The sequence below is a fragment of the Hyperolius riggenbachi genome, chromosome 8 (assembly GCF_040937935.1).
Source record: "Hyperolius riggenbachi isolate aHypRig1 chromosome 8, aHypRig1.pri, whole genome shotgun sequence".
NCBI classification, from domain to species: Eukaryota; Metazoa; Chordata; class Amphibia; order Anura; family Hyperoliidae; genus Hyperolius; species Hyperolius riggenbachi.
The window spans coordinates 279,504,494-279,524,178 of record NC_090653.1 but is presented as its reverse complement, the minus strand read 5'-3'; the positions used below and the strand labels follow the sequence as shown (position 1 = coordinate 279,524,178).

Genomic DNA, 19,685 nt, shown 5'->3' with positions numbered 1-19,685 from the left:
TTCCCTTTAAGGATTTGTAGCATAAAAGCCAACTCACATTGGCTGGGATTCGAACCTGGGTCTCTCTGTATGGTGGACAAGCACACTATCCACTATACCAACTGAAGCTGGCCTGAAAATGCTGGCCTGAAAATGCTGGCCTGAAAATGCTGGCCTGAAATTGCTGGCCTGAAAACAAGCTGCATGCTTGTTTCAGGGTGTGATGCAGCTTGTTTTCAGGCCAGCAATTTCAGGCCAGCAATTTCAGGCCAGCAATTTCAGGCCAGCTTCAGTTGGTATAGTGGATAGTGTGCTTGTCCACCATACAGTGAGACCCAGGTTCGAATCCCAGCCAATGTGAGTTGGCTTTTATGCTACAAATCCTTAAAGGGAACCTAAACGGAGAAGGATATGGATTTTTCCTTTTAAAATAATACCAGTTGCCTGAATCGCCTGCTGATCCTGTGTCTCTAATACTTTTAGCCACAGCCCCTGAACAAGCATGCAGATCAGGTGCTCTGACTGAAGTCAGACTGGATTAGCTGCATGCTTGTTTCAGGGTGTGATTCAGCCACTATTGCAGTCACAAAGATCAGCTGGACTGCCAGGCAACTGGTATTGTTTACAGGAAACAGCCATATCACTCTCAGTTAAGGTTCCCTTTAAAGGAGAACTGTAGTGAAAGGTATATGGAGGCTACCATATTGATTTCCTTTTAAGCAATACCAGTTACCTGGCTATCCTGCAGATCCTCTGCCTCCAATACTTTTAGCCCTAGACCCTGAACAAGCATGCAGCAGATCTGGTGTTTGACATTTTTGTAAGATCTGACAAGATTAGCTGCATGCTTGTTTCTGGTGGGATTCACACGACAGTGGCTGGATAGTGTACTGGTTAAGGGTTCTGCCTTTGACATGGGAGACCAGGGTTCGAATCCTGGCTAGGTCAAGTACCTATTCAGTAAGGAGTTCAAAGCAAGACTCCCTAACACTGCAGGGTGGCCTCTTGAGTGCGTCCCTGTGGCTGCAGCTCTTGAGCGCTTTGAGTCTGACAGGAGAAAAGCGCTATACAAATGTTTGGATTATAATTATTATTATTACTGCAGCCAAATAGATCAGCAGGGCTGCCAGGCAACTGGTATAGCTTAAAAGGAAATCAATATGGCAGCCTCCATATACCTCTCACTACAGTTCTCCTTTAAGCAACCTAATGGTTCTATTGCATTGAGCATTAATGGTACATTTTACGGTAGCTTCACTTACTACTGTAGTGGTACAGTGCTTAGGGTGATGCACTGACGTGTCCACCATGCAGTGTGATCTGGGTTCGATTCCCAGCTATGGTATGATATATACTGGCTTTTAAAAAAGTATAATTCCCTGCCAGAAGACACCCTCCTCCCGGAGGGAGGAGGGAATAGGTTGAAGGGTTGGAGGGAGGAGGGAGGAGGGAGGAGGGAGGAGGGAGGCCAATTAAAATCTCACTAGCAGAGAGTGTAGCAGCTGTCCCATAACTAATTAGTGTAGGTAGACAACTGAGTCAAATGGTATAAAGGACCTAGCTTGAAGGGAGGGTGGGCGGGTCCTCAAGCAGTGTGTTTGACCATAACATGTCTGCTGACAGTGAAATGGAGGGTAAAAATTTTGTTTTTTGATGCGAACTGGGCGAAGCGAACTTCCGCAAACGTTCGCCTGCGGGAGGCGAACGCGAACCACCGAAGTTCGCCAGGAACCGTTCGCCGGCGAACCGTTCGGCCCAACTCTACCACTGACACCCAGAGCTGTGCATAATGTGATTTCTGCACTTTAGGGATTGAAACCTGACTCTGCGTCAACTCCAAAATTTTTGGTGGGTCTTTTGGCATGGATCCCCCTCTGGCATGCCACAGTCCAGGTGTTAGACCCTTTGAAACAAGTTTTCCATCACTTTTATAGCATCTACCATTATGATATATCCAAGAGAAAAATTAGCTTGCTTAGAGAATTGTAGGGTTTCAAAAGCCAGCTTACATACATTAGCTGGGAATCGAACCCAGGTCTAGTGCTCAGTAGGCTGCTATCCTAACCATTATACCACCAACACAACACACTACAATGCTACATGCTGAAGCCAGCCTAGCATGTACCATTGTGATATATCCAAGAGAAAAATGAGCTTGCTTAGGGAATTGTAGGATTTCAAAAGCCAGCTTACATACATTGGCTGAGAATCGTTAGGATAGCAGCCTACCGAGCGCTAGACCTGGGTTCGACTCCTGGCCAATGTATGTAAGCTGGCTTTTGAAATCCTACAATTCTCTAAGCAAGCTAATTTTTCTCTTGGATATATCATAATGGTAGATGCTAGGCTGGCTTCAACATATAGTGTTGGTGGTGGTATAGTGGTGAAGAGATCGACCTACCAAGTGCTAGACCTGGGTTCAATTCCCGGCCAAGGTATGTAAGCTGGCTTTTGAAATCCTACAATTCCCTGGAGGACGAGACCCTCCTCCCTTCCTCCGGGAGGAGGAAGGAAGGAGAAAAAGGACAAAGGGATCAGTTAATAGGGTCTATGGGCTACCATATAGTATAAATAAGGTTCCAATTATTTTAATTTTTCCGCTGATATCTGGAATTCCGCGGAATTTCACAAAAATGCAGTCGAATTTTCATAGCGACGGAATTCAGCGCTGGCGGAATCCGTGAATTCCGGCGGAACGGAATTTGCTGTTTCTGATCATCCCTACATAACATACAGTATTTATCATGGGATGCTCCATCACTGGCAGGGTTGCTCATCACGACCTCGTGATCACGGCATAGCCGAGATTCACGAGCATTTTTTCATTTTTTCATTCATGCACTCGTGATCGTGGTCCAAATCCGGGTCGTGACTCGTGATCACGGATTTAGCCGCGTGATCACGGCTGTGATTAAACCGCCAAAACCCACTGAATTTAACGGTTAATAGCAAAGCCCCCTTAAATGCCAGAAACACCAAATCTGCAGGTTATGTTAAGAAGAAAAGTGGGAACAAGGGGATTTAAAAAAAAAAAAAAAAGACCTTATACTTTTTGAGAAAATCGATTTTAAAATTTCAAAGGGAAAAGTATACTTTTAAGTGTGGTAAATGAAAGTTCGTTAATGAAACAAAACCCACCTAAAAACTTCATAGCAAAACCCCCTTACATAGTAGAAATACCACATTTGCAGGATATGTTAAAAAGATAGTGTGAAAAAATATTATTTTCCTATTTTTTAAAAGTTTATTTTTTTATGTGCAAAGATTGGGATTTTTTTTTTAAATGACGTGGGGTCCTCCTACCCATCATATTTAACCCTTTGTCACCCATGCAGGCTGGGATATCCAGAATGCGGATCCCTGGCCGACTGGGGCTTCGGACCCTGAGCAATACCAGCCCGCATGGTCCGTGGTATGGGGGGGCTCCGGGGAAGAGGGGCGGCCAAGCCTTCCCCTTTCCCCCCGAGCCCTTGTCCAATATATGGAGAAGGGGCTCTTCCCCACCTCCAGGGCCCCAGGAGGAGGTGGGAGTAATGACTCCCGGGGGGGTTTCATGGTGGCACCTGGAAGTCCCCTTTAAGAAGGGGACTCTCAGATGCCCACCCTTCTCCCAGGAGACATGATTATAGGGGTACCCCTTACCCATTTCCATAAAGGGTTAAATGAAATAAAAACACAACAATGAAAAAAGTCCTTTATTAATGTTAATTAACCAGAAATACTTACCTGTACCTTTAAGAAAATGTTTCCACGCCAATATCCTCAGAAAAGGTCCCACGCCAATATCCTCCAAATTGCGACCTTGATTGATAATCTCCGACGACCCGCGCAACTGTTGCCACAAAACGACGGTCCCCTGCGCAGCTCTAGCTATACTTAGTATAGCTAGAGTCAAAAGCATCTTTGAATTTTGGCTCCAAGGCTCCGCATTGGTCTATTAACAGACAAATGGGGATCAGAAGGATCCTTGGAGCCAAAATTATTATTATTTTATTATTTATATAGCGCCGACATATTACGCAGCGCTGTACAGTGTATATATATATATATCTTGTCACTAACTGTCCCTTAAAGGAGCTCACAATCTAATCCCTACCATTGCCATATGTCTATATTATGTAGTATACGTACTGTAGTCTAGGGCCAATTTTACGGGGAGCCAATTAACTTATCCGTATGTTTTTGGAATGTGGGAGGAAACCGGAGTGCCCGGAGGAAACCCACACAGACACGGAGAGAACATACAAACTCTTTGCAGATAGTGCCCTGGCTGGGATTCGAACCAGGGTGGGTCCCTGGTATCGAATCCCAGCCAGGGCGCTGCAAGGCAAAAGAGCTAACCACTACGCCACCATGCTGCCCAAAGATACTTTTGGCTCTAACGATACTAAGTATAGCAGAGCTGCGTCGCTCTCTGCCCTCAGTGGCTCTCGGCTCCACTCTCCCTCAAATTGTGATTGGGGGTGTCCAAGCAACCCTGGTCACTGGATGTCACAGTCCTAGTGAACTTTAGAGATGGCCCGAACAGTTCGCCGGTGGACAGTTCGCCGGCAAATTTCTGCTGTTTACGTTCGCAGCAAACCGCGAACAAATGTCGTGTTCAACCCACCTCTATACATCATCATGGAGCCAAACTTTATTATTATTATTATTATTAACTGTAACCCTTTACCTCACAGTCAGCAGACACATGGCAACCAGCAATCAGCTAGCACCCCCTTCTGTACCTCCCCTAATTAAAAAGCAGTTGCGGTGGCCAAATTGGATCAATTCTCTGCTGGCTGCAGACTGTTAGTGAGAGCAGGGTCAGGGTGTGTGTGTGTGTGTGTGTGCGTGTGTGCGTGCGTGCGTGCGTGCATGTGTGTGTGTGTGTGTGTGTGTGTTGCAACTCAGACGTCTGATTATTTGTGATCTGCAGAATCACCAATAATATAGATGCTATTAGTGTTGGGCGAACATCTAGATGTTCGGGTTCGGGCCGAACAGGCCGAACATGGCCGCGATGTTCGGGTGTTCGACCCGAACTCCGAACATAATGGAAGTCAATGGGGACCCGAACTTTTGTGCTTTGTAAAGCCTCCTTATATGCTACATACCCCAAATTTACAGGGTATGTGCACCTTGGGAGTGGGTACAAGAGGAAAAAAAAATTTAGCAAAAAGAGCTTATAGTTTTTGAGAAAATCGATTTTAAAGTTTCAAAGGGAAAACTGTCTTTTAAATGCGGGAAATGTCTGTTTTCTTTGCACAGGTAACATGCTTTTTGTCGGCATGCAGTCATAAATGTAATACATATAAGAGGTTCCAGGAAAAGGGACCGGTAATGCTAACCCAGCAGCAGCACACGTGATGGAACAGGAGGAGGGTGGCGCAGGAGGAGAAGGCCACGCTTTGAGACACAACAACCCAGGCCTTGCATGAGGACAAGAAGCGTGCGGATAGCATGCTTTGTACCACCATGCAGTCATAAATGTAATAAAGATAAGTGGTTCAATAAACAGGGACCACGCGGCAACGCTAACCCAGCAGCAGCACACGTGATGGAACAGGAGGAGGCGCAGGAGGAGAAGGCCACGCTTTGTGAGACACAACAACCCAGGCCTTGCATGAGGACAAAAAGCGTGCGGATAGCATGCTTTGTACCGCCATGTAGTCATAAATGTAATAAAGATAAGAGGTTCAATAAACAGGGACCACGCGGCAACGCTAACCCAGCAGCAGCAGCAGCAGCAGCACACGTGATGGAACAGGAGGAGGCGCAGGAGGAGAAGGCCACGCTTTGTGAGACACAACAACCCAGGCCTTGCATGAGGACAAAAAGCGTGCGGATATAGCAGCAATGCTTTTTGCCGCCATGCAGTCATAAATGTAATACAGATGAGAGGTTCAATAAACAGGGACCGGAAACGCTAAACCATCCCAGATGTTCATCGGTCATGTTACTTGGTTGGGGTCCAGGAGTGTTGCGTAGTCGTTTCCAATCCAGGATTGATTCATTTTAATTTGAGTCAGACGGTCTGCATTTTCTGTGGAGAGGCGGATACGCCGATCTGTGATGATGCCTCCGGCAGCACTGAAACAGCGTTCCGACATAACGCTGGCTGCCGGGCAAGCCAGCACCTCTATTGCGTACATTGCCAGTTCGTGCCAGGTGTCTAGCTTCATGCCCGGTTTCAGGTCCAGCGGTGCCAGCCACAAATCCGTCTGTTCCTTTATTCCCCTCCAAATTTCCTCCCCTGTGTGCTGCTTATCCCCAAGGCAGATCAGCTTCAGCAACGCTTGCTGACGCATGCCAACAGCTGTGCTGCACTGCTTCCACGATCCTACTGCTGCTGGTGCTGGGTTAGCATTTCCGGATGAGGTACAGCTTTGAGATGCGTTGGAGGAGAAGGAGTCAGAGAGGTAGGTGCTGCTGTTGTTATCCAGCTGTTTGCGGCGTGGGCAACACCCGCGCCGTAGCAGGTGAGGAATCGCTGCCAGGCTCCACAAGGTTCACCCAGTGCGCGGTAAGGGAGATGTATCGACCCTGGCCGAACGCACTCGTCCAGGTGTCAGTGGTGAGGTGAACCTTGCAGGCAACGGCATTCTTCAAGCTTCGGGTTATTTAGCTGACCACGTGCTCATGCAACTCAGGCACTGCAGAGCGCGCAAAGTGGTAGCGGCTGGGAACCACGTAACGTGGGATGGCCACTGACATCATGCCCTTGAAGCTGTTTGTCTCCACCACTCGATATGGCAGCATTTCGCAGGCCAGAAGCTTGGCTATGCTGGCTGGCTGTTACTGCCACGGCCCGGGGGTCATTTGCTGGCAATTTCCTCTTGTGCTCAAACATCTCAGAAACAGACAACTCAACCGTAGCGCTGCACACCGAAGGGCTGTTGGTTGTTGTGTTTGATGAACACTGGGAGACCTCAAGAGCACTAGTCCGGAAAGTGACAGTGTCAGCATCGTCTGATGTTTGTGAATGTTGTGAACCACGCAATGGCTGGGCTACTGCTGCTGCTGAGGCGGGTCTGGTGGTGAGTCTGGTGAACCCAAGGGAGGCAGTGTTGCTGGTGGTACCCTGTCCTGCCGCGTTTGCCCACAGAGTGGGATGTTTGGATAGAATGTGGCGGCTCATGCTGGTGGTGGAGAGGTTGTTAATACTTTTCCCCCTGCTCAGGCGGGTCTTGCACACCTTGCAAATCGCCATGGTAACATCCTCAGTGCAGTCTTCAAAGAAAGCCCAGACTTTAACTGGCTGAGGACTCGGACCTCGTGCGTGATGTGCTGGTGCTGCTTAACCCACTGCTGGACGCTTGAGAGGTCATCCAAGTAATTATCTGGTCCTGTTCTTTTGGATCTGTGAGGGTTGTTGTCCTGGACAACATGGGCAGTATTGAGTGGGTTTTCTTGGGTGCTCCCCTGTGGCCTGTACGTGAACCGTCAGGGGAAACACCTCTTCCCTTGCCCCTCCCTCTTTCACCGGATTTCTTCCTCATTTCACTTATCCTTAAAGTACACGCTGACTGGCAGCAGTACAGTGGCAGTACAGAAATGCTATACAGTGGTGGGTGAGCGGTGTACCACTATTGTCAGCAGTGACACAGAGCACAATGCTATACAGTGGCGGGTGAGCGGTGTACTACTGTTCCCAGCAGACACAGAGTGGAAGTAAACACAATGCTATATAGTGTGGCTGAGCCGTGTACACAGAGTGGCATTAAACACAATGCTATATAGTCTGCTATATAGTCACCCCGAACAGGGTGATGTTCTGCAGAACCCGAACAGTGGCAAACACTGTTCGCCCAACACTACTGGGAGGGAACGCAGATTTTAGTACCTAAACACACGATACAACATGTTTTCCGGGGTCGGACTCTGAGGCACATACAGATGGTCCCGATCATCATCCTCATCATACAACTCTTCTCCTGAGTCTGACCCACCCACCACCTCTGCCACCCCAACATCCCCAGACACAGACCCCTCATCGTCCTCAACATTAACTTGGGATGCTGGCCTGAGCCAGACCTCCTCCTCCACATCAGGCCCCATCATCTCCTCAATGGCAGCCCTCATTAATCGCTCTGGCGACGGACTGATGGACACAACGTTCTCCTCCTGGGAGGGCTGCTGCTGACCACTGGCTGCTGGGGTGGATGTTATAGCTTGCGTGGGGCGTTGGCTGTTGCTGTTGTTGGGAGTGCTGCTCACAGCGGAGGTCTCTGGGGAACTCATGTTGAGCTCATATAGTGGTTGACGGTGAGTGGAGTATTACTGATCCCAGCAATATACACACTGACTGGCAGAGTACGCAATGCTATATAGTGTGGCTGAGCGAGGTACACAGAGTGGCAGTAAACAGAATGCTATATAGTGTGGCTGAGCGAGCGGTGTACCACTATTCCCAGCAGACACAGAACAGTGAACAGAATGCTATATAGTGTGGCTGAGCGAGCGGTGTACCACTATTCCCAGCAGACACAGAACAGTGAACAGAATGCTATATAGTGTGGATGAGCGAGCGGTGTACCACTATTCCCAGCAGACACAGAACAGTAAACAGAATGCTATATAGTGTGGCTGAGCGAGCGGTGTACCACTATTCCCAGCAGACACAGAACAGTGAACAGAATGCTATATAGTGTGGCTGAGCGAGCGGTGTACCACTATTCCCAGCAGACACAGAACAGTGAACAGAATGCTATATAGTGTGGCTGAGCGAGCGGTGTACTACTGTTCCCAGCAGACACAGAACAGTACACAGAATGCTATATAGTGTGGCTGAACGAGCGGTGTACTACTGTTCCCAGCAGACACAGAACAGTACACAGAATGCTATATAGTGTGGCTGAACGAGCGGTGTACCACTATTCCAAGCAGACACAGAACAGTGAACAGAATGCTATATAGTGTGGCTGAGCGAGCGGTGTACCACTATTCCCAGCAGACACAGAGTGGCAGTAAACAGAATGCTATATAGTGTGGCTGAGCGAGGTACACAGAGTGGCAGTAAACAGAATGCTATATAGTGTGGCTGTGCAAGCGGTGTACTACTATTCCCAGCAGACACAGAGTGGCAGTAAACAGAATGCTATATAGTGTGGCTGAGCGAGGTACACAGAGTGGCAGTAAACAGAATGCTGAGCGAGCGGTGTACTACTATTCCCAGCAGCGACACACAATGACTGGGGGGGACCCTGGCTAGCGTGGCTGGAGCGCGAACTACCCTGCCTGCCTACCCAAAGCTAAACCCACAGACAAATGGCGGAGATATGACGTGGTTCGGGTATTTATTTACCCGAACCACGTGACAGTTCGGCCAATCAGAGCGCGTTCGGGTCCGAACCACGTGACCCGTTCGGCCAATCACAGCGCTAGCCGAACGTTCGGGGAACGTTCGGCCATGCGCTCTTAGTTCGGCCATATGGCCGAACGGTTTGGCCGAGCACCGTCAGGTGTTCGGCCGAACTCGAACATCACCCGAACAGGGTGATGTTCTGCAGAACCCGAACAGTGGCGAACACTGTTCGCCCAACACTAGATGCTATACCTGATTATGTGGTGATCTGCAGTATCACCAATAATACTAGTATAGCAAACTGAGAGTAAAGTGTGGTGTTTGGTGCAAAAGTATAGACTACTCCAGAGGAGCTGGAGGGTCTATCAACACAAATAACAATACCTTTACCAACTAATAATGAGAGAACTAAAGAAGTTTGGCTAAACCTTACCAGAGGGGCTGGTAAGGTACTGACAGTACAAATGACTGAAATAGTTAAACTAGACCTTTCCAGAGGAGCTGGGAAGGCAATAACAGCACAGGTGGCTGAATAGTTTAGCAAGACCTTTCCAGAGGAGCTGGCAAGGTACTAACAGCACCGGTGACTGAATAGTTTAGCAAGACCTTGTCAGAGGACCTCACCAGTGACTAGGGCCCACTGGTGAGTAGAGTAGTCAGACAGGCAAAGTACGATAACAGGCAGGCAGAGACAGTACCAAAACGGCAGGCAAGAGAGTAGTTAATATCAGGCAGAGGTTCAGTAACTAAAGTCAGAAAGGCAGAGGTACAGAATCGTTTAGCAATAGCAAGGTCAGAGAGTAGCCAGAATCATACACAGGTTATCAGAAATACAATAGAATAATAACTAACTATAGATAGATGTATATTGCAAACACTGCATATACATCTATCATCAACTGGAACCTCACTAGGTCTGAGTGCTAACACGAGTGTATTCACAACAGCAGACGAGTTGCCAATGATTAGTGAAGGCTTAAGAAGCCGAGGAGAGCCCAGTGACACGCCCCCTAACAATCAGCCAATCCAAGCAGCGCGAGTCACTCTTGATGTCAGCCGACCGGCAGGTCAGCTGAGGCGCCTTCTTCCAGCATAAAGGTCCTGTCTCCGCGCGCACGCGCGCGATACAGAGACCCTATGAGCAAGAGACGATGCCGTTCCCGGCGTGCTGTATGCCGCCGGGACGGATAAGGCCTGTGAACAGGGAACAAAGGCGGCTGCGAGTATAACATGCGTATCCGCAGCCGCCAAGTTTACAGATGTTACAGTGTGTGACACTCCACAGCCCACTGACACCCAGAGCTGTGTGCACACTACTGCTGCTGATACATTAAAGGGGATCTTAACTGAGAGGATGTTTTTTTTTTAAACAATACCAGTTGCCTGGCAGTCCTGCTGATCTCTTTGGATGCAGCATTGGCTGAATCACACACCTGAAAGAAGCATGCAGCTAATTCAGTTTGACTTCAGTCAGAGCACCTGATCTGCATGCTTGTTAAGGGGATGTGGCTAAAAGTATTAGAGACACAGGATCAGCAGGAGATTCGGGCAACTGGTATTATTTTAAAAGGAAAAATCCATATCCTTCTCAGTTTAGGTTCCCTTTAAAGAGACACTGAAGCGAAAAAAAACTATTATGTTATGATTTGAATGTGTAGTACAGCTAAGAAATAAAACATTAAGATCAGATACATCAGTCTAATTGTTTCCAGTACAGGAAGAGTTAAGAAACTCCAGTTGTTATCTCTATACAAAAAAAGCCATTATCTCTACGACTTTCAAAGTCGTGGAGAGGGCTGTTTATTGACTTTTATTATCTCAACTGTTAGTTAACTATTTACTTTTCCTCTGGCAGAGGAGAGGTCATTAGTTCACAGACTGCTCTGAAAGAATCAATTTGAATGTTGAGTGTTGTGTAATCTGCACATATTAGAGAATGATGCAATGTTAGAAAAAACACTATATACCTGAAAATAAAAATATGAGAATATTTTCTTTGCTGCTAATCTTCTAGTAATTATTCATAGTACACAACCAATTCACTATATCATATTTTTTTTTCTCTTCAGTGTCTCTTTAAGTAGCAGGCACTGTACCACTCCAGAGCATTATTATTTCACTGTATTCTGTTAGTACTATTGCATTTCTCTGTGGGTGACACTCCACAGCCCACTGACACCCAGAGCTGTGAGCATAATGCGATTCCTGTCCTTTTGGTTTTAAAACCCGAGTTTGCATCAACTCCATCATTTTTGGTGGGACTTTTGGCATGAATCCCCCTCTGGCATGTGTCAAAGTCCAGGAGTTAGACCCCTTGAAACAAGTTTTCCATCACTTTCGTGGCCAGAAACAGTCTGTGTAGGATTTAAATTTCGCCTGCTATTGAAGTCCTGCCATTGTAGTTCCCATTTTCGCAAACATTTGCGAAAGTTTGCCTTCTCTATTCACGAACAGAAAATTCTATGTTTGCGACATCTCTAGTGAACATCAGACAATGTAAGGTTTACCATGATGTGTTTAACATATATTTTTATGTTGGGGGCAGTGGTGATTGTAATCTGCTAATTACAATTACCCGAACTTCCACATAATTTTCCGCAATTATGGTCACACATAATTACCGTTTGGACGTGCAATTGATTTTGTGTAGTCCATTCATAATTTTTGTATACTTACCCAAAATTTCACATCATTTTGTGCCGTTTGTATCGGTTAATAGCGAAGACCCCATACTTGCTATCATCACCACCTAAATTGCTACGTATGTTAAGGGGAATATTGGAAACAAGACAAAACATGTCAGCTCTTGAAGACTTCTGAAGTCCTCCGCAGCGGGGGATTCAAACGGAGGAGCTGCCGCCGCAACGAGGGCGTTGGGAGAGGAAAGGGAAGGCTTTATAGGACCCAGAGCCTTCCCTCTCCTTAGGTAAGTATCCTACTTTTTTTTTATATAACGATTCCCATTAAAATGTGCCGTTACATTCTGAAAATCAATTATCACAAAAACTACAAGGTCTTTTTGAAAAAGTTATAAAAGTAAAGTTATTTTTTTGACTTGTTTTTAGTTTCCCCTTAACATCCATAGCAATTTTGGGGATGATAGCATTTGAGGGGGCTTTGCTATTAACTGCTGAAGTCAGCATGAAATTACGCAACATTTCACTTGCGGATTCATTCATGGATGGATTACGTTTATATGCAAAATTCATTACACATTTTCCCAAAATTACACATTACAATTTTGCATCGTAAGGATTATGCAAAATGTGTGCTCAGTACCAGGTGGGGGTGGGTCATGTTTCTTGTGTCCATCTGTCTGGGGTCATCAGGATCAGACCGTGTGAACTAACAACCTTTTCTTCTGTTCCAGGCAATGCTCTGTCTGGCCACAACTCAGCGAAGTTCACCACAGTGGACAATGACAATGGCGTATACCCCACTAATTGTGCCTCGTATAGTTTAGGAGGCTGGTGGTACACAGGATGCCACACTGCAAGTCTGAATGGTAAATACATGCCTGGCAACGTGGATTCCACAGGCATCACTTGGGAAACTGCCAAAGACAGCTACTATTCTTTCAAACTGTCTGAGATGAAGATTAGGCCAACATAAAGTATCAAAAGCAAGTGCTCAGAAGATACTGTACTCACTAATACATTGTTACTTCAGAAGCAAAACTAAGCGCAGCCTCGCTGATAGTAAATAGTAGCTTTGCCTTTCTGTAAAAGGAGGTCTGTAATTATCTGGATTTTAAATCAACAGCAGTGTTCACATGAACTATCCTTCCTATTTATCAGCTTTTCTCCCTATGTAGGCAGAACTTCATCTTCCTGTGACATCACTTCCTCTGTTCGAACCTTTCTCTGTGCTGTGCATTTGAATCAGTGCAAAAAGCAGGATTAGGACGTGCATGAGGCTGTATGTAATAACTCTGTGTCACTAGGTGATGATCATTTCATTTGTGCTACTTTGTGAGGGGAGGAGAGGCCATTTTGGTTCCCATTTCTTACTTTTGCCTAAAACAGTAAATCCATAACCCGTGACAAAATGTTTTTTCCTCATTTAGCTGATTGTTAGTACTGTGTACTCCTTTTCTCACTTAGGTTGTTAGTAAAGTTGAAACATTTCAGGAAAGATAGCTGCCTGCCTCTCTGGACAGACTAGCTCCACCCACACGAAGGCCCGGATAATGAGGGTGTCACTGATCCTTTCTTCTCAAAAAGGCTGCATTGACATCCAAGAACTTAATGCAGTTTGATTATGTGTTTACATATGTACTAGGCTGTAAAGTAACATTATAAATTTGTATTGTATCTTTTGGCATTATATGTAAACCTATGTCCACGGCAACAATAAAAATATTGGACATAATAAAACTGATGTTACAATAATGAATGGGTTTGTACTGCATTATGTTTATTTCTTCCCCATTCTATTTAGGAGAAAAGTGTGTCTAAAATGCCCAAAGTACATAAAACATTTAAAACCTATTTGAAAATGAAGGAAAGTGTTGGCCTACCTACAATTCACCTGAAGTAAGAGGAATATGGAGGCTGCATTTTTATTTCCTTTTAACCTGTTGTTGTTTCTGCAGCAGTATATGTACACCCGGCAGGACTTCAATTACCGGCCCAGGGGCGTAGATAATCCTCTTCTGCCGCAGATGCGTGCTGCACGTGTGCGTGCGCTCCTATCAGCAGCACTTACAGGGCAGATTGGTGAATTGGAATATATGTTCCCAAAGCCAATCTATGTGCCATTTTTTTTGAATAATCTCCGCTGTAACGAACAGCAGAGATTATTGTAATAGATTGCGGAAAAGCCGCTGCGCGGACTGGCAGCGAGGCGGCTTGTTCCGCATTCAGCTCAGTGGTTTACATGCGGCGGCATGCTTGTGATGTGGCTGGGCCTTCTAGTGCACACAGATTGAGGAATACGCGCGCGCTGAGAGGCAGAACTTTTATGACAAACGGAGAGGGGTCAGCTGACCGGGTTGGTCAGCTGATCTCAGAGCGGGCGGCTATTGGTTGATCAGCGCTGGGTGGCGCCAGGGAGCGCCGCTCTATATATAGTTATTGCTGGTCAGTCTCAAGTTGTCTGCCTTGCGAACACTTACGTGAAAGCACTCAGACCATAGTCAGATCCCACAGTGTGTTAGAACCAGGAGGACCTGGGAATTCACACTGAGCCAGATTGCTTCTGTGTTACTATTGTGTTATACTTCAGACTAGTTCCAGGGTGTTGAGACCACGGACCTCACACCCAAGACTAGGGATACTGTGTTACTATTGTGTTATACTTCAGACTAGTTCCAGGGTGTTGAGACCACGGACCTCACACCCAAGTCTAGGGATACTGTGTTACCATTGTGTTATACTTCAGACTAGTTCCAGGGTGTTGAGACCACGGACCTCACACCCAAGACTAGGCATTGTTTGATATCTGTTATGACCTATTGCATGCCTGACTATCCTTCTGCTTTCTGATACGGTACCTACGCATATCTGATTACCTGTTGCCAACCCTGCCTGTCCCTGGTTACCGAATCAGCCTTCTGTCTCTGTACCTTATCTGCCCGTGTGTTGCCGACCTAGCCTGCCCGACCTTGAGAGCTATCCCTCTCCATTGAGAGATTAGTCCCCAGTCCTGCTTGTGACGCCCACCTTCTAGGTGTCACTTAGCCACAGGGCCTTCCTGCTATTCAGCCTGGGGCTCCACCCCTTTGGAAGTCTCAGGCGGTTGCAAGGTCTTCGCACTTCCCAGAGGGAGGTATTTCTTATACTGCCAAGGACCACCTGCTCCTCAAAGTCATTACTGGTTGCACCAAACACTCACACTATATAGGTGTCCAGAGGTTAGTCATATCTGTATTATTGGTGATTCTGCAGATCACCAATAATCAGATTCTCTCTGTGTGCTGACACCGATCGTTACTGAACGGCAGACCCAAACCATATGGACGCACTGTATAGTCACGTTGAAGTCCTGACTACCTCGGTGAACAATCTTTCCGGGGTGATTATGTACCAACAAACCCAGATCAATCAGTTATTTGGGGCTATTCAGAAACTTCAACTAGCTATAAATTCAGTGTGATCTCCTCCGGTCACAGACATTAAGATGTCTGTACCTGAAAAGTTTTCTGGCCATAGATCTGACTTTCAGAACTTTAAAAATCGAGTGTTATCATACTTTGAGTTAAGGCCTAATTCATCAGGAACCGAGACACAGAGAATTACTTTTATTAAGACTGTTGTCAGGGGATTCCCAGACTTGGGCATATAGTCTCCAGACAGGGCATGAGGCCCTAACATCAGTTGAGGAATTTTTTAAAGCAATGGCTATAATTTATGATGATCCGGACATTGCTTCCACCGCTGAGCGGAAGCTCAAGACTTTGCGGCAAGGCAAGGATCCGGTTGAAATTTACGCAGCTGAGTTCAGGAAATGGGCAGTATCAGCTAGATGGGGGTCATTTGCACTTCTGGACTGTTTTTTGTCAGGGTTGTCAGACGCGGTCTCTGATCTAATGTTGGGACATCCTGAGCCGAAGTCTATTGATGAGGCCATTTCATTAGCAGTCAGGGTTGATCGTCGTCTATGCTACCAGAAGCAGACTCAGAGTAGGAACAATGTGAGATATGTCTCCTACGCCTCTCCTCCGCCCGCTTCACCTCCGCCTGAGCCAATGCAGATTGGTCGGTCAACATTGTCCCGGGTGGAGCAGAATCACAGAAAGACAGAACAGCTCTGTGAGGGGGAGGGGAGGATGTGAGGATGTGAGGATCTGCTGCCCGGCTTCCTGGTTGTGACACGTTTCCGCTCCCGCCCTCCCGCGTACTACTGCTCTAGCACTACTGGTGCTCAGCGTCTCCAGTCGTCTCCGGTTGGATGGTTGATGCGCGCGCTATGTTGAGCACTGCTGCCCGATGTTTGTCGGCTGATGTCCGCCTGATGCCCGCTTGCGGAGTAATTGGGCAGTGAACCGGTTTGGTGCCGCTTGCTCCCGCTTGTCCCCCGCTGGTCTCCCGCTGGTCTCCCGCTTGTCTACTGCCCGCTCCGCCGCTCAGCCAGCCTGCCCGCCTGCTCTGCTCCGCTCCGCTTCCTGCTATCTGCTCTGCTCTGCTATCCTTGCCTGTCTCCAACGATTGTATCGAGTGTATTGCTGTGTCTCAGTTGGGCCTCCATTCCCGGACTCTGTCTCCGCCTTCGCTTCCATGCTTCCATGCTTCCAGTGGCTTTGTTTCTGCCCTCATTTCTGCCGACTGTCAGCGGTTGTGGACCTCCGGCCCCCTGCGCCTGGTGTTAATTTATCATACCCACGTCATACCCACTATTAGCTGCAGCATACTAGAGCATACTACATCACTGCTCTTTCGTTCCTGGACGGTGGCGGAGTTTTCTTCAGTTCTCTCTGCTTAGCAGCCTGCATGTCCCAGAGGCTACTGGACTGGTATCGTATTGACCTGTATATATATGCTGTACATGCTATACTAATATACTGTATATACTAATGCTAATGCTGCTAATGCTAATGCTGCTGTATAGTGCTACATGGGGTTATACAATGCCATAATATTATACGCTGATGCTATCTAATTGCTATCCAATTGCTATCCAATTGACTGTTGCCACACAATTGGGATTTAAATTGCTGTAACTGTAACTGTGATACCTTGCTGTTACCTCGCTGTTGCCCTACTGAGAGTTGCTACGAGATCTACCGCTGAGGGAGGCCTGCGAGGTCGGTAGTTGATTCTGCTGTACATGATCTGGCGATAACGATAACTCTAGGCTGTTGCTGCCCTTATCTATGTAGGTTGCAAGTGCCTTGATAACACCACAGGAGAACATGATATCCGGATACTCTAGTATCTTTTGCTGATACATCTATTGCCTCGGCTGCTGTGTCCATTTTAACTTATTAATCTTATTAATCTATCTGCTAACCTCCCCCCCCCCCCCCAGGTTAGACCTGGAGACACCCTGAGTACCTATTCCTCAACTGAAATTGTCTCTCCTACATAACTACCTACTGTGGGCTGCTTAATAGTTGGGAAGACTGTAAAACCTAACTCCGGTTATGGCCACAGGAACAAGGAAAAATAAGGGAAGCCAACTCGAAAAGGGCCTGCACAATTTTGGCTTTGGCGCAGGGGGAATAGGCAATGGGGAAGACCCCTCAAGTAAACCAGAAACCCCGACCAGGAAAACTGAAGGCATGTTTTCACCTCAAGGGTCGGTAACGCCACAGGATATTAACAAACACATCAAAAAAATTTCAGAATTTTGTGAGGTGGTTCAAAAATCAGTCAAAGAAAATCAAGGGCGGGGAGAAAAAAACACTGAAAAAAACATTAAGGAAACCGAACAACAGATAGCACCACAATCATCTGAAAACGGTGCCAACCAGATTGCAGGTGAAAACAGTTGTCAAAAAGGCCATGTGCCGGACATAAATATAAGAGAGTTAATGGAAGAATTTTCAACAAAGATAAAGGTGACTATGGTTGAGACAGTGCAATCCACAATTAAAGAAGCGGTGAGTAGTGAATTCAAAATTATTAAGGAGGAGCTACATCAGCTCATGGATAGAATGGACAGGCTGGAGAAAAATCTGGATGATATGGTTAAAACCACTAGTAAACAATCGAACGAATTAACAACACAGAAAAAAACCTTAAAAGAAATTACGTTAAAAATAGATGATCTTGAAAACAGGAGCCGTAGAAATAACATTAAAATTAGAGGCTTCCCTTCAAATATACCGGCTAAGGAATTACCCTCACTAGCACAAGAACTTTTTAGAGACCTCCTGAATAAAGATGTTGAAAATAAAATCGTGATTGACAGGATTCACAGGATCGGCAGAGAAAGATCACAAAAAAAGGGGAAAAGTACAGATATTTTATGCAGGATTCATTTCTTCCATGAAAAGGAAGAAATCCTATATAAGGCCCGCTCATTGAACAATCTGGATTTCAAGGGGTGGAAAATTGAGCTTTTCCCTGACCTCTCAAAACGAACTATCGATCGTAGAAGACAATTGAAACCATTACTGGAGGCAATCAAAAAAAAGGAGGGGCAATATAGTTGGGGATACCCCTTCTCTCTGAGAGCAACGGTAGATGGGAATACATATAATTTGACTGATGGAGAACCTCTAGTAAATATTCAAAAGGCATTAAATCTACCCACAATACATATCCCGGGTTGGGAAGACACTTAGATTTAATACATGCTTTAGGGAGGGGGGGGATTAATCGGGGGGTGGAGGGAATAAGTGCTATACCAGGAAGTAGGGGCTCTATCCCTGTTACCACTCTTTTGTTTGACAGGTTTAGAAGAGTCCGACACAAGAAATCAACAGGGTTGATTGAGAGGACTAGATCAAAAAAGTGATTGTTGGTTGATTGTGTAAGATGTATGTTCTAAGGATGTCTGGAGTATGTATGTGGCAGGATGGATGCACACTTTATGTCCTGGAGCACCTCCCCCAGTCTGCATCTCCTCTTTCCCTCCACTTTGCATTTTCCTCCTCCAGCCGAGGTCTATTGCTTTTAAAAATAAATAAAGATGTGTGAATTAAAAATTCTTTCTATGAATGTAAAAGGAGCCAATTCAGGATGTAAGAGAGGAAGGATTATTGATGTATTGTTAAAGAATAAAATTGATATTGCATTTATACAGGAGACGCATTTTCAGCTAGGGAAGGCACCAATAATTTTTGATAAAAGATATAAGGAGTGGATCAATAATCCAAATCACCACCGGAAAACCTGTGGGGTAACAATTATTATAAGAACAGGTCTTGATTTTTCTGTTGATAAAATATACAAGGACAATGAAGCCAGGGAACTTATTGTATTGGGGAGGGCGAAGGGGGAATCTGTAACACTGGCCAACTTATATGCACCAAATAGAGGCCAAGCAGCTGCTGTAATTAATTTTATTAATAAAGTAAAAAATAAAGCAAAAGGGACTATAATTTTGGGGGGTGACTTTAATTTACCGTTAAACCCTGAACAAGATACTTCAAAGAGTAGGTCATATCTATCCCAAAATGAAATAGATGAAGTTCAAAAAACTATCAATGACAACAGAATGGTTGATATTTGGAGGATTAAAAATCCTAACGAAAGAGATTACACCTATTTTTCACATGTTCATCGGGGCTACTCAAGAATTGATTATTTTTTAGTCCAGCAGGATACTATACTGTCAGTGGCAGACGTAAAAATAGGACAAATTACGTTCTCAGACCACGCACCGGTGATAATAACTATATTATTAGGGAAAAGATCTATTGTAAATAAACAATGGAGATTAGATGTCTCCTTGTTAGATAGTACGGATCATATGCAACAGGTTGCGAACGCTATTAAAGACTTTATAGAGTTGAATGAAAAATCTGTCTCCT

At 45.9% G+C, this 19,685-nt stretch overlaps 1 protein-coding gene across 2 annotated transcripts in view; it reads left to right on the top strand.

The window, feature by feature from the left end:
* The window catches only part of LOC137527924 (ficolin-1-like), a 109,484-nt gene that overhangs the window by 34,563 nt on the left and 55,236 nt on the right, over positions 1-19,685 (top strand). Inside the window, exon 5 of one of the 2 annotated variants that reach the window (XM_068248992.1) lies at positions 12,636-13,660. The exons of the other annotated variant lie outside the window; for it this stretch is intronic. Coding sequence (XP_068105093.1) covers positions 12,636-12,877 — 242 coding nt within the window. The 3' untranslated portion in view covers positions 12,878-13,660. Of the gene's footprint in view, positions 1-12,635; positions 13,661-19,685 lie in introns of those variants that run through there. 2 annotated transcript variants of the gene reach the window in all.